This window comes from Photinus pyralis, unplaced genomic scaffold (genome assembly GCF_008802855.1).
Source record: "Photinus pyralis isolate 1611_PpyrPB1 unplaced genomic scaffold, Ppyr1.3 Ppyr1.4_LG9, whole genome shotgun sequence".
Lineage (NCBI taxonomy): Eukaryota > Metazoa > Arthropoda > Insecta > Coleoptera > Lampyridae > Photinus > Photinus pyralis.
This window is the reverse complement of record NW_022170878.1, coordinates 10,120,016-10,135,792: the sequence shown is the minus strand read 5'-3', so window position 1 is coordinate 10,135,792 and position 15,777 is coordinate 10,120,016. Positions and strand designations below refer to the sequence as shown.

Sequence of the window (15,777 nt, the reverse complement as noted above, 5' to 3'; positions counted from 1 at the left end):
AGTGGGATTAGAAACGTAAAATAATTTCAAACAAAATCGAAGGGAGAACCTTTTCGTGTTGAAAATGTTTCTAACGATTACCGATTTCCATTTTGCGCGTCAAAAGTGAAGAGGTAGCTCCCTCCTAAATTACGCTGAAAGTACCCCTACTTGTTGGTTGTTAGCTTTCTAACGCAATAAAATAAATTTTATTCTATTCTTCGTGAAAGGTGACGGGAACAAGCGTTGAACCTGTTTCCTGTTTTCTGCTCTGTTCGTTTCGGTGTTACTTGTTTGAATCTGGATGCTATTTTGATACTAGCCATTGTTTTTTGTCTAATCTTTAGCTAACTGTACCGAATATTCTAGAAATACAGATAGATAAAGAGGCGCTATGAAAGATTAGTCATCGGATATAAAGAACGAAGGCGGATGTGTCGTAATTTTTCCGGGAAATATGATGTGTTTTGTTGTAGAATGTTCGACAACAGTCGGGAGCATTCGAGAACACTCGAACAAGCCATAGCTCGGCTCGTATTGATAATATCAATCATTAAAAACCAATTTCTGTTTTTTTAAAACCCAGATTTCGTTTAATAAAATGCATTCTTTTCGAATAACGAATGAAAAACATTGATCTTTTCTATGAAAAACTGATACTCACAATATGGTGTTTTTTTTACCACCTTGACGTATTTTCCGTCTAAAATGCCCGATTCTTACAGTTCAAGGATCTAGGCCCACGTTTTTGGGGCCAAAAAACACGACGGAAGGGTCAAAAATGAGACCGTTCTCATAATGTTCATAGTTTAGTACATCCGAAGTGAATTTAAGGCACCGAAGATGGCGGCTTACGTACTACAGGATCGATGAAGAATAAACTCATCCACCACTCGCCTCATAGGTCACCGTAAACATCAGTATAGGTTACAGGTGTGTATATTCCATTACAAGGTAATCACCGAACAACTCACAGCCTGGTCACAAGTTCACAGTAAGCTCGAAATATGCACAAAAAAATACGATTGCCACCTTAAAATTGGAACCTGCGAACCTCCCATAAATCAAAGATTAGGAGCTACCGTTACACTATTGCATGAGACCCCTCCTTGCTGAAGGGTACTGTCGTGTGTTTCCCAAGGGCACATATATCTTGCGATCTGCATATTAATTGTTAGTGAATTTCACTCCAGCAATTAAACCTCCTGTAAGCTGCTTCGGTCGGCTTGGAACGTTTGTACTCGACCAGAATTCTGACATGTCGTCCCTTGCAATTGCTTCACGGCATCGAATTTTAATAGATTTATTGCTTGTAGTTCTAGTAACATACACTTCGGAATCGTAGAAAGCTACTCTCTTTCCCTCCTTGTTTTCTATATTAAACATCACAATTATTGCGATTGAATTACACCACCATGTTGAAAATTCCATGCACCCGCCATCTTGACGTACCTAGTTGTCCATCTGACAGTGACGTATGCAGATCGCATTTTACGGAACGTCAACGTCACGCCACGGACTAGCAACGTCACTTCAAAATATTGTATTATAGATTTCTTATGATAACATTCACATATAGACGTAACGGAACGCATCGTCGAGATAAGTTTCAAACATTTCTTTGACGTGACGCTAATGCCAATGTTCTTCTATTCAATCTGAGCATGATAAGAACAGATGGTCCAATCAATCAATCGCAACCATCCTAGAAACTATTGACGTAAAGTGTGAATTGGCAGTAAGATTTACGTGACGTTGCCGGTCCGTCACGTGACGTTGTCGGTTCGTCACGTGACGTTGACGTTCCGTAAAATGCGAATGCACCTTTATATTATACTCCCGAGATTGACTTATTACTTCTGCATTTAACTGCAAGTATTACCGATTTCCTTCTGAAGATTACTGTTAACCGTTAAATTGCTCCGATAAAACCTTCGACACTGAAGTTTACCATTTTATGTACTTAGCTAGATTTCAAATCTACATTACTTACGATGAGTGCACTTTTGCTATATGCAATTAGTCTCATCTTTCACAAAAACGATACAGGCGTACCCTTCCTTACAAATGTTATGCATATGAATTACGTACGAGAGTTATTAGTACTAATTACTGAAGGTACCTTCTTGTCTTAAGGGTTAGAATATGTTTGGTTATTATTTAGACTTAGGGGTGTTGAACGCTATGGAATGTGAATTTGCGTTGCCACAGATCTACACATACACAGATTGCTAACCTTATGCATTTTTTAGGAAACAAATTTAGGTATACTTAAAAGCGCCCTCTATTACGGAGCAGTACAAACATGTACCGTTTAAAACTGTAATATGACGCTTATGGATTTATGCATTAGATGTCGCTGCAAAAATGTAGTAAAGCGGTAGTGTGCATAATTCGAATTCGTTATTCGTTATTTTTGGCATTTGATATTTGTAATCGGTGAATTTATTTTGTGATTTGTTTATAGACACACGTATTCAAGAGATCATATATGTATACCTACATACGTATTCCAAATCTTATCGGCGTGATAACGTTAATTATGGCAGAGATATACATAGTCTTTAAGTATGCCTTTGCGGTTAGCAATCTGTCAAGACCTTTAAAGCTGCAAATAATTTCCGCCAACTTCAAAAAACCTTCATGATTCTTTAAGAACATGCCCTATGTTCGTGTGTATCTGTGACCACAGGTATCCGCTTTTAATAACTCCTTTACGACGAATGCTGCAGTGTTAAATTAAACAATTATGGCTCGGCGTACCTCCTATAATATTATATCAATGTAATAATACGAATATTAAGGAATTCGAATTGTGCAAACTTTAGCTTTTTAATTTTGTTTCAGCGACATCTAACGCATAAATCTATAAGCGTCATATTACAGTTTTAAACGATACATGTTTATACTACTCCACAATAGAGGGCGCCTTTAAGTATACCTAAATACAGTGACTTTATAGAGACAGTGGCGACAATAGGAGTTCGGCCGCCATTTTGCGTCAAAAAGTTGGCAACACACAATACACGTAGGTATGTGTGGCGTACACCGCAATATCATATTAGGGAGCAGTCAAATTACCGGCGCTGCGCGCGGTGGTTGCGTTACACATATTGCAAACGACTATTTTCTAAACGTTTTATTAGTACAATTAGCGATATAAAAACTGTAAATATGAATATGGTTGTCTCTAGTTTAGTCTCCGCCTGAGTGGATGGTCCAGATTCCATCAACTACTTTCTGAAAACCATCCTTTCAATTGAACGTCTTACTCTGCCTCGTCAACATAATCTCTTCGCTGAATCCAACCCATAGAAATTGCTCGATGGGCTATTGCACTGCGAGTCGCATATGGTATCGCGTTTCACAACAGTATCCTCAATTTCTGCCACATTGTCACACATATTAGGTTCCGCCACATTCGTTTTCAGCTATTTTTTCTGTCCTGTCCTCCAATGCTAATTGCACGCGGAAATACAATTAGGTACTGAATTCACGGCCATTGAAACACAAATTTTTCATCGTCTGCCTCTGGCATTTGACTGCAGAAGTCGCTAATGTCAGGCTGTCATCTGTCATGATACTAATTTTTGTAGGAATATCATGGCACCTGTACTTCAAATGTGTCAACCAGTGACGTTTATAGAAGCGCGGGAATGCGCGTGAGCATATCTATTACCGGAAACACGTGAAATTTGACGCAAAATGGCGGCCGATCTCAACGACCAATCAAAAATTAGACACTCTATTGTCGCCACTGTCTCTATAAAGTCACTGTATACCTAAATAAAGTCACTAAATATAGAAAGTACCGCAATCCATTGGGCCCGTGTGTTAGAGAGAGAACGCATAATTTTTGCCCAAAAATAGCGGAAGTTACCAGATTCTAGTAACTGTAATGTTAGGGATTGTTCCACCTGTTTGGAGATATCTGTATATATTTTTATAAAACATGACATTACTATGAAGTTAGGTTATAAAAAATGACAACTGTTCAGATTTTAATTGTCAATTTTTTTAAGTTGGCAGCAAATTTGCCCAAAAATGGCGGATGATTGCGGTACTTTCTATATCTAGTGACTTTATACTAAATTTGTTTCCCAAAAAATGCATAAGGTTAGCAATCTGTGTATGTGTAGATCTGTGGTACTGCTATCCCCATTGGCATTAATTGGGACAGGCTAATGGACCCGACGACGTTGGAGGTCTCCTATCTCGCAGGAGGTTCTTCGGGCACACCTTTATTCATACCTGTAGCATGCTGTCTTGGTAAGGCGTTGTCTTTATCTCCCAATAGCTACGTTTCGGCCCGCTTGACGGTGTGACGCTCCTTATCGCATGGGAGAATACGTTTCGGTCCGGTCGAGGTGATTTGTTTGTGCCGGCTGGGCGTCTAGACACGTTGGGAGGCCCCCCAGTATGATTTTACATGGAGTCGGTCTGGGTTCGTGTGCGAGTCGGCAGATCAGTGTAAGTGCCCCGTGTCTGGGCCGTAAGAGCCCCCGCCGCGTTGGAAGACTCCTGTATAGCGTCGTCAATTGTCGATGGTGGGATATGTGGTCTTACACCTAGATGTACAGTGCGTCTCTATGGAGGAGATTGTTCCAGGGATACCATCACATGTAAGAATTTTGTTGATTCGCCAAATTATTTACTTCCGGGGTAGGTTGTGTGGTTGGTGATATCGTTGGAGGGGTCACCAATTAACTCACATATTCAAACATTAGAACGCTTAATTAATTTGACACAGGACTGGCGTTATAACCTGCATCAAATGAGCAATGTGCAGTTTGTAGTTAATGAAACATTCCGAGAAAATTGGATCACTTGTACTTCTCACTAAATTATTCACACAGACGTCATTTACTGTAATGCGTAATGTAATTAGGCAATTTAGTGAGTAGGTCAACTCGGTCGTAAACCCAAATTACAAAACATTAATGAAATTAGAGCGATCATTAAAAAGCGCGATTACATTTTAATCAATTTACGGCAGCAATGTAACAGTTAAACTCTATGAAAGAGACACTAAGCTGCACTGGCAAAAGGACTTACCGAGCACAATCACCATGCCATGCGGGTCGGGTGCTGTCACCAGAATCGTCTGTAAAACTGGACCTGGGAAGTGCAAGGGGTTGGAGAGAATGTACAAAGACGGTTGATAGGTGCATGTCATGACCACAGAAGATTGGATAGAGACATATGCGAGAAGAAAGAAAAAATAATGACAGAAAAGAAAAGACCTAGAAGCATTCAATAGGGCTACTAATATTAGATCTAATCTTAAGATGCATGCTTCATTGTAAAGATCTAAAGGGAGACTTACGCTATTTTCTCACTGGGCGATCTCCACGGGACATCGTCGTCGAGTTCGTCTTCGCTTTCGTCACCTTCGTCGGCAGTATCCTGCGATATGTTGAGGGAGGATCCCGTGATCATGTCGGGCACGGGCAGTATGCTCGGCCTGCGCGAGTTCCTTCTTTGATTGATCATCTCTGGGCTGAGAAAATTGGTACTCTCTGCAGCCTTAGGCACGTCCAAGTGGTTACCTGTTACCGCTAAATCTAACGTTACTGATCCCGGGGATGAGTCTTTTAGGCACTGACGTGAATCCATTGCGCCGCTTCCATTATCGGGAAAGGTAGCTGTTCAGAAAAAGTGAGTTAGTGACAATTTTCGACATGAAAAAATCTATGGTATTTCCATTTATGTGCAATACATGAAAAGCGGCTACGTCAATTGCATTACGATGAGTATTTGTCAGACCAACATCGATCAGGACCGCGTCGTGTACGTCCAAAAGCCAAGCGTTCCGGAACTGTTGTCTCTCATGGATATACACAGCTTATGCAATGCAGAGAACCCGCAGTTGGGGGAAAGCGCTGCGTACCTCCATGATAAATAGCAACATGCGCGACAACACTCACTGACACATGTAGGGACTTGCAGAATGACTTGAGGAAGTCTGGTACCGTCTTTAGTGGTAGAAGCGTTTGATTTTTCCTCCGCCGTTACTATTACCGGCTCAGAAGACGCAGTATTGGTCGTCTGCTGATTGGCGACCGTAAATGACGAGTTCTCCTCCTTAGTTATACTCATGTAGTAGCAGGTGTCGCTCTTCTTCATAATGTGCCGCGGGCCCGGATTAAGCAAGATCGTATCCTCGTAGAATTCGGGCAGTTCGGCCGGCCTCACGCCGACCAGCGCCACCCCGTACCTACAAATTCGCCACGCTCGCGCTCGCCCAAAATCTCGCGCGCCATACTCACTTTCGATGCGAGTGAAAACTCGCGTACGTGAAACTTTTCCCCTCGTACTCGCCGAAGAATCTGCTATCCCCGAGGACGATGTGATAAATTTCGTTGCCCGAACAGCGTCCGTAAAGTCGATGCCACTCCTCCTGCGACTGCTGGCCCTCCCTAGAAAAATGCCCTTTAACGTCGAGTGCCACTTTAATTTCGCGCCTGAATGTACGTACTGCCCTCGAGAGGTATGCAGAAGTAGAGTGACGAGCGTCGACGCTCCGGGACAAGTGCAATTGTTCGCGAGCAGGGCGTACTTGAACTCGTCCTCGCAGACGACGTACTCGGCGAACTTCACGTGCAGCTTATTTTCCGGCCTAAATATTTGTACGTATTGAGCTACATTTGGAGCGAAGTCTTTCACAGCCCACGACCGTAGAATTGTGTGCTCATCCTGAGAGAAAAATCAATGATTTTAATTCTCGTCTTATGCACTTTCAAAGTGAGAAAAGTTTCTGCTAGCAGCCGGAAAAATTGGAAAATCCGAAAGGGCTTAACTTACCGCGGCAGTCTTATCGGCATAATTTCGTGCCGCAAGCACGAAGCACGCCTCCGCCTCGTTCATTCTCGCCCTAGCCAAGTCGCCGTCCTTCAGACACGAACCCTGTATATAGATTACCCTTTGCGCCCAAATCGGAACCTGCAGAATCATCCTCATCGTCGTGTCCAATTCCATCGGCGACAGTAAAACGACGTAATAATCCTGCAGGAGCGGGTGGGCGTAGAACTCGTTTAGAAAGTCCATAATTGTGTCCGCGTGCAGCGTTGTGCTGCACACGACCACGTGCTTCTCCGAGTGCGCCCTGTGGGACGAATACGAACCGCCCAGTTTCTGTCGTTCCATCCACGTGAACGCCAATTGCTCGAACTGCGAAATGGGCTTTGTCATTAAAGTGAACCCGCCTGATTAGGTCACCTGAGTCGGCAGGACGATGAGCGCAACGCATATCATGATGACCATAAATAGTTGCGAGGGCCAAATGTCCGGTACGAAGTCTCCGTAGCCGACGGTGGAGAAGGTCACGACCACGTAGTACGTCGATTGGAACAGGTTCAGTCGTCGATGGCCCGCCCTTTGAAAGTGCTGTATGCCGCATACGCTGCAAAAGAGACAACATCTTAGCGTTCACCCAGAAGATACATTTCTTTCAGAGTACAGAGAACATTCAGAAACCTACAAGCGTCGCCGTGTCTATAATAGTTTTTGCCATCGTTTAATTCTTATGAATTATAGACGTTACGTGCAAATATATCCCGCGTCCGTCCCGCTTCCCTTCGAGTTCTCACATTCCCGCTTCGGTTTGAGTGGACCTTCAATTAAAAAAACGTTAAGGGACGAATTATTATGCGTACAGCAAAATGAGCAAGTAAATATAGTAAATGCCAGAAATGTTAACACCCAATTTTTGCATTTCTTTATATCGTATTTGTGTTTTGTATGCCGCATTTTATATTTTTTGTGTGTTTCAATCTTTGATTTTGAAATTTACTTGATTTAACCGCAATACAGAATCACATATTTAATACCGTTATGCTATTGTTTGTAGTTTTTGGTGTAATGCTTACTTAATTTATGTTTATTGATGTTGATTACTTGGTCTTGTTCGTGAAGTAACATTCATATAAGTCTTAATAATTTTATTTTAATATGTGGAAATTACCGATTCGTTTGATATATGTACTGACTTGTTGTTTGTAACTAACAATTTTCTCCGTCAATGAAGCAGTCACGGGGGTGGTAAAAACTGTAGTCAAAATTGAGCTACAACACCTAATTCCGTGATTGTCTTCGACTTTCAACTGTAGGCTCGAAACCCCGAACGAGGGGCGACGCTACCTATCTTGCGGGGGCGAGATTACGCTAATCTTCAGTTTAGAATCTATGTGCGATAAATGAGTGGCGATTCAATAATTTCCACATATCTTGTTTTTAATTCAATTTGCCTACAAGGCCATGTAATTTTCCACCTTGCTTTTAACAAAAGGGCTTTATTGCACCAAAGATGAGTCAAATCCTGTGCATTTCACCCTTGCTTAGAATCTTGGTACCTGCATACCTGACCCATAATTCCCAAAACTTGTTTTTAACCTGTATGTTACCTCTTGAAGTTTACCTGCTACTTTTTGTGATGTTATAATTTTATGTTACGCATTCACATCATTACAAACAATTAATTTTACAACACAATTTGATATTAATTTGACGGTTGGTTTTTTTATTGGTAAGTTCTTTTTTTCCCAGCCTATTTCTATTTTTATTCGGCGAACTACCATTTTCAAAGTTTATTTTTGCAATGTAATTTATTTCGACTTAAATTTCCGAGCTTTCTTAGTCTTAGTCCAACCTTATTTAATCTCCATCTAAGAGACATGAACAAAGTATTAAAACAGGTCCAAGGTGGAGGGTTGCTAGTGGGAAGAAGAAAGATATGGTCCCTGGCAAATGCGGACGACGCAGTGATATGATCATGGTAGAATAGATGCCGGAAATGATGGGAACAATGGAAAACTATTGGGAAAAGAAAGGAATAAGGGCTAAATGTAGAAAAGCCGAAGGTGATGAGATTTTGGAAGGGGGTTGAAAGGAAGACAAACGGTAGTCCAAACATTTTTTTCACTACGCCACTTGATTCTACGTAAAAAATATCCAAAATGGCAGTTTTAACATCCCAAAAAGTCAAACTCTTCGTTTTTACCTTGTATCTCAGATACAAATGTAGACAGATCGATTCTGTTTGTGGTATTAAGTTTCAGAAAAAAAGTGGCACATTTCCCAAAAACCGCAAGTTATCTTTAAAAACAGCCGAGGTACAGTTGTAGTCTCAACAAAAATAGGACACACGGTACAAGGTAATGTGGCAAACCGTTAATACACATATAATAACCGCAAGAGGCCCCAAAACAGAGCCTTGGGGAACATCACCTGACAAAATACGTCGAAATTATACTGTACTATGTATGTTATAATTCGATAAATTGTGATCTATAGCTAGATAAAAGTGTTACCCCTAAGTTCATAGTGGGACAGTTTGTCATACAACAAAGAAATAATCTTTAAAAGTTCAGTGAAATTGATCACATGACACCCAGTAACAAATTTTATAACATTCAGTGGAATACGATCGTATCCATTAGCCGTTATAATCGATTCCACTTCAAAACGCGTAGTGGAACTAAAGAAATAAAGAGTTGTCATTAATTATTCTGTGGCAATAGCAATTTTCGATATGCATTATTAAGAGCTGAATCGAAAACGGCGAATGTAATTATTAAAACAACTTGGGATCTCTGAGCGTGTTGCCCTTACAAAATAGGTAACATTTGCCCGCACCTAATGTCTTTTGTTTGTATCAGTTTTAATTATGCCCCATACTGTATTCATAATATTAGACGAACTTTCGAGTTAGCTATAAATAAACAGACGTACTAAATCCTTCAATAAAGTTTGTAATAAAATTAGGTGTGGGAAATGACCGCAGTTGTTTTAGTTCAGGCTTAGCTTTCCTGGTTCTTTTTTAATGCCTCTCGCCATCCACCCCTTTTTATTCATTTTGGTACACATCTGCTTCACAGGAACACAATATTTCAAATGTATTTTTTTACTGAATATATACCTAGCATTGATCAGATTAAAATTCGTTTAAAATTCGAGCACCGAGCGACTTCCGGGATAGGACCGTATCATTGGTAAAAGTATTGTATACCTATATTGTAGCGAATATTCCAGAAATTCCGATAGATATTGGGCGCCGTGAAAGATTCATCATCGGCGATTAAGAACGAAGGCGAATGTGACTCCGTCTTTCCGGGAAATATGACGTGTGTGCTCAAGAAGATTCTAAAAGATTCGGGAGCGTTCGACAACTTTCGAGACATATGGGCCATTTGCTATATAAGCAAACGGAATTGTGCTTTAGTCAAGTCTAACATCGTTGCGAATTGAAGTTGTGCTGTCTTATAAATTATGAGTGATAAATAATAATTACTGTTATAATTTTATTGTTGATTACTTGTAAATAAATTTATCGCGTAATTAAATTTACCTTATAATATTTTATGTTTATTTTTGATTGTTATTTTGTTTCTTGTCCTTACTGAAGTGGACGAAACGTTGATTGATACGGTCCTATCTCGGAAGAGGAACACCACAATCCACAATCATCATACTCCTACTTCCGCCAATTGAAATGCAACACCAATAAGGAGCGTTTGAGGTGTCCCCTCGCTCACAGAAAATTACACGCAAAAGAAATCGTGAACCTGTATCCTTTGCGATCAGCGCTAAACACACGTGCGTCTTGAAATCAATTAACTTTCTCGATAACAACGTCCTTAAATTTTAAATGCACTCGACATGATGTTCCTTAACGCTTTCACAATTTAAATAAACAAATTCCCACGAATGATTAAATTTAAATAAGAAATTATGCAATGAAAACAATTTTAAAATGGAAAACCGAATTCTGATTAAATAAACCAATTCTGCGCTTATTTGTAATCAAATCCTCCAGATTTAAATTAAATTAAAACAACCGCACATACAGGATGGCCCTCTATCTTTGGTATTCTTGTAGTCTCACCTACCGTTTACATAGCAATGCAATAATACATATACAGGGTATATTTGATAGTATCAAAGAGTATACAACAAAACACTGCCTTTTTTTGAGCCCCGAAGAAAAAATTGTCTCAGATCGACCCGGAAATTTTCTTATAGAATGTGGCCTGTAGAATCCATAATTTCAAATAGTTCCAAGATTGAGCTACTAGTTCAAAAGTTACAGCCCTTTGAATTTTTTTCTAGTCTATAACTTTTGATAGTCGAAAAAGTCAAATTGATTTGGATTCTAAGCACCCAAACTAATAAGAAAAATGTTTTCCCGAGAATTTTTGGTGTAGTCAAAACACTGCCTTTTTTTGAGCCCCGAAGAAAAAAGTGTCTCAGATCGACCCCGAAAAAAATTTTCTTATAGAATGTGGCCTGTAGAATCCATAATTTTAAGCAGTTCCAAGATTGGGCTACTAGTTCAAAAGTTACAGCCCTTTGAATTTTTTTCTGGTCTATAACTTTTGATTGAGAAGTCTGATCGAAAAAGTACAAATTGATTTGGATTCTACGACCTCAGTTGGTTTTGGCACATCAATATTTGCGAGGTTACATTGAATGAATTAAAGCAATTATGCACTAAAAGTGCATTGATCACCGTATATTACTCGAAATTTCACTCACACATTCGATACAACGTCTCAAATTGGAATGGTAGTGTTCATGTGCAAAAAAGAGCCACAAGAATAATTTACTCTTTACCACCTAAAACTTCTTGTAGACCGTTATTAAGCGGCAGAGCAAAGTGATGCAAGCTTTATAGGGGAGACGATGGTGTCCGCCTGTCCGTGGACACGATACCGATTTGGTTCAAACTTTGCACAGTTGCCCTATATGCCACAAGTAATAACCCTATTGAAAATGGGCCAGATCCAATGACCCCCGCGGGGTCACGCTTCTCTGTCTTTGGCAAACGCTTGACCTATTCGGTTCAACTTTACACAGTTAACATATGTACCACATGTAACAAACCAATTGAAAATGGGTCAAATCGAGGTGCTTTGCCGCTTTTTTAGATACTTTTTAGGGGTTTATTTAAAGAATTAGCCATACTAACAGTAGTAGACACGTACGTTTTGGGGATTTGCTAGTATGCGTGCTATTTCGTGCCTGCCAAATGTTTAATGCTAAAGAACTCAGGTCCTTAAGCAAACATCTAAATTTTTTTTTGCTTAAACAGACTAATTATCACTTATGGCCGTATGTACCAACAAATGTAAGTGTAGTTTCCTAAATCCATGACAACCATTCTCTCAATAATCGTTGCCATGGATTTTAAGCTACGCTTCACTTAAATTGGTCAGGGCAATTAGGTGAATTCTTAAGAAAAACTAAGACATGTGTTTTTTAATATTTTAAATATTATTCCTTATTTATTTATGTCCAAAAATTTTATATATTTGCATGTACATCTTAACGTATTGGCAACAAATAATAAATGAAGTGAAATGAAATGAAAATTTACGCTCTCACCGTCGCCAACCGTCATTTGTTCTTTATTTGCGCTTCGCTATTTATATTAAGCCAAAAACGGAACCAACGAAATTCTTCGACCGCCGGCGTCCCCTTTAAAGCAACAGTAGACCGGCATCTTTTGGCCAAAAAGGAACCACCGAAACAATACCTTGGTAACAATCCACGCGTTTGCATTGATGAAAATGTTTATTGTTAATAACTGGACCCGCGCCTACTATTCGTACGAAACGGAATACCTACATGCAGTTTAAAATTTAAACTACAAACTACAATCATTTTAACTTTAATTAGAGTTAAAAAATTAGTGTTCAACGCAGTGTAAGTACCAGAGGGGCCCCAATAACTCGGGGCGCTTTACCCTTGGCAACGTGCTAAAGCCACATAGAGTATGCAATCGGACACAAACTGAGAACCAATCGTACAGTCTACTTGTAAGTGCTGAAACATGTAGATCATTAAGGTTCTCGGTTCGATTCGAACAGCACGAGGCACTCCTGACCCGCAGATGCCAAGGGTAACCGAAAAAAAAATAACGATCCCGTCCACTTCTCCCTCGAGAGATCAAAATTTTATACGACACTCACCTTGTGAAGACGAGGCAGAGTAAAGTTGCCGTCAATATCGTAAGCTGCTGCGATAGCGCCGATTGCGATTTCTGCATCGCTCTGTGTAGATCGTTCTGGAAAAATAAACGTCATAGAGAATTTAGGTCGACTTCGTTAGTGAGGTGGAGTTTTCCACTCAGATGAAATCTAATTCAAAGGTAAATGCATGAACGGTCGGTGCATTTGCATAATACGCTTTTAAAACCGATGCAATTGATTTGAAAGTATTAACGTTATTCAATTTCAATTCATGCAGATTTGTATTTTCCATTGCAAACGAGATATTTCCAACCCGTTATTGCACACGTGATCAGTGGATTGAGACATTTCTTGGAATTTGTACATAATTGGCACCTATTCGCCACAGAATCTCAGCTTTCTGCATAATTGGCTACGGCTACGTTGTTAACACTACACCAAAGCAAAGAGTAGTTTTTATAAAATCGATGATAAAAATGCGTATGGAAAGATGAAAACTTTACCAGCAAAACAAATGAAAAGACGACTTTATGTAAAATTCATCCACAAACCAGCTTTGTGGAAGCCAACCAGACATAGGTATAAAAAACAAAACAACGGAAAAACGGGGCATAATTCTGACACAAAGACTTGATTTATTATGAATTTCGTTGTTTTACGGAAATAAGCGGAAAAAGTTATTAGTTTCTTTTGGCTTTATGACAGCTTTATTCTATACTATTAAGTTTTAGATCCGTTAATCGAAGTAACGGTTTATTTTCTTCATTACAAAGCAGCTAATTTTAACAGTTTGAACAAACAGCCGAGGCGTTAGTGAAAACGCATGGAATTTTAATTGCCGCCATCTATCTGGTCCAGTGTTAGTAAAAGTTATTATCGAACAAAAATTAATTGGTTTTAGAGATAAATAATGCCACGTGCGAGATAAGCAACGCAGGTGCGGAATTGCGAGTGTCGCCGGGGAACAACGTTGAATTTTTTAGTGGAAGTGTTAAATAGCAAGAGCTAAGAATAAAAGGATAAACGGTTCTTTCAAGGTAGTCATCTTAGGATTTGAGCTTATCTCCAACTTTTGGATTTGCAAAATACTATAAGAACTCAACAATTTTTTGTTTCTACTTATTTGTCAAGTTTCCGAGAATTGTGGTGCATTTTCCAAAGATTTTTTTACTAAACCACTGAAGCTTGAAAATTAAACTGAAACTGAAACATTTCATTCGCCAAAGTTACAGCCTACTAGATTTGTGCGAATCGACCTTTAATTTCCAACTTTTCTTTTGTTTACGGGTGGAGCACCTTTAGCCCAAGTTAATTCAATTCAAACTTAGTAAAATGGATACTTACAAACATATTCTGAAGGGAATGTTTCGCAAGCCAGCAATTCAGAAACACGGGAATGAACAGATTTCGTAAAGGCGGGTATAAAATCTGAAACATCGAGAGAGATTATGGCGAAGTTGGCATCGCGTCACTTACCGTTAATGTAAATGGAATCGTATCTACAAGCTCTAAGATGAAGTGAAACGAGAGCAGCTGCTGCCATATATTTCCCTGAAACAAAACACAAACTTGTTAGGACTCCGACAGTAACAATTTGATCCGGTTAACGCTGTAAAAAAAAAGTAAATTCAATTGACGGGGAGATTTCGGATAACAAGCCTGGCAAACAAAGAGATCCCGGTGGGGGCGCGGTGCTAAAATTTTCATTTTATGTCGATGTTTTATTCCCATCCACTCTCATTGCGGATATGTCCGCATTGATATCGTTTCGAGGCAAATGCATTCATACCCTATTGATAATAAATTTAAAGTTCGATCGATTGAAAGCGCTTAAAAGGGATGAATAGGAGAATGGATGATCCACGAGGGCTGAATATGTTACGTGCTTTATAATTTGTTGCATTTCGTTACACAAGGAACATCTAGACGAGATTTGCGCGTTGGAAAATTGGGTGTTTTCAATTTCCACGTAGGCGGTTATAAAATCGTTTAGGGGTACACCGAAAGTTAAAATTCATATTTTAATATTGCCAGAGTAATGGTTGCAAGAGCACTTCAGTACGTCGTTATACAGACTTTTTCAAGCCCACTCGCATGTCTCAGGTGGAAAATGTCAATGATGTGTTTTATTTTTGTAACTCGCTACAATTTCGACATTCTCAAAATGTAATCAGTAATAGATTAAAAATGGTAGGTCGAAGTGTGCGGTACCGTGAAACAACACGCCAATCCAATCGGTCCAACCCATAGCCGATTGTGGAAGTTTTGCCAGTTTTCTGATGCCTTGAAGTCTCCTCAAATCCTAGACTTGTCTTTAGTAACGGTATAATAGAGGAACCTTCCCTGGTCCTTCAGAAAATTAGATACAGGTATATTTCCTTTAGGCGACCAAAACGGAGGTGAAACTCAATAGCAATTCATCCGGAGATGGCTCGTGGTATGCTGCACGTGCGAACTTTCCCGAATGATCTCCTTTTATTTCATTGATTCCAAGAAAATCATGCAATAAAAAGTGAGGCTAAAGATTATGATTTTACTTATTTCCGGTTGGGAGTGTGAATGACGGGCGTAGTTACTCGAAAATTAACTAGCTTCGGTTACAGTATCCCCTTCTTGTTTTTGAAAGCGAAACAACCAGAAGAGATTTGAAAAGCAACAAATTAAAAATAAACGGGAGCTTATTCCGAAACGATTTCTTTTCTCCACACACAATTTCACTAATCAATCTAAACTTATGCTCACACCCATGTGTTCTATTTACTTAAGATCATCCCTTATTTTGAAGGAGGAAAAATGGCATATAGTACCGTGGAAAGAACCCACCTCTAGG

General features: G+C 39.6%; 1 protein-coding gene across 2 annotated transcripts in view; it reads right to left on the bottom strand.

The window, feature by feature from the left end:
* Positions 1-14,498, bottom strand: part of LOC116180458 (potassium channel subfamily T member 2) — a gene marked incomplete at its 5' end in the record, with an annotated part of 45,000 nt that extends 30,502 nt beyond the window's left edge. Inside the window, 10 exon segments of one of the 2 annotated variants that reach the window (XM_031500446.1) lie at positions 5,035-5,097; positions 5,306-5,624; positions 5,907-6,196; positions 6,249-6,398; positions 6,458-6,675; positions 6,784-7,149; positions 7,198-7,381; positions 12,948-13,042; positions 14,292-14,375; positions 14,424-14,498. In XM_031500446.1, coding sequence (XP_031356306.1) covers positions 5,035-5,097; positions 5,306-5,624; positions 5,907-6,196; positions 6,249-6,398; positions 6,458-6,675; positions 6,784-7,149; positions 7,198-7,381; positions 12,948-13,042; positions 14,292-14,375; positions 14,424-14,498 — 1,844 coding nt within the window. 2 annotated transcript variants of the gene reach the window in all.
* Positions 14,499-15,777: the final 1,279 nt, after the last annotated feature.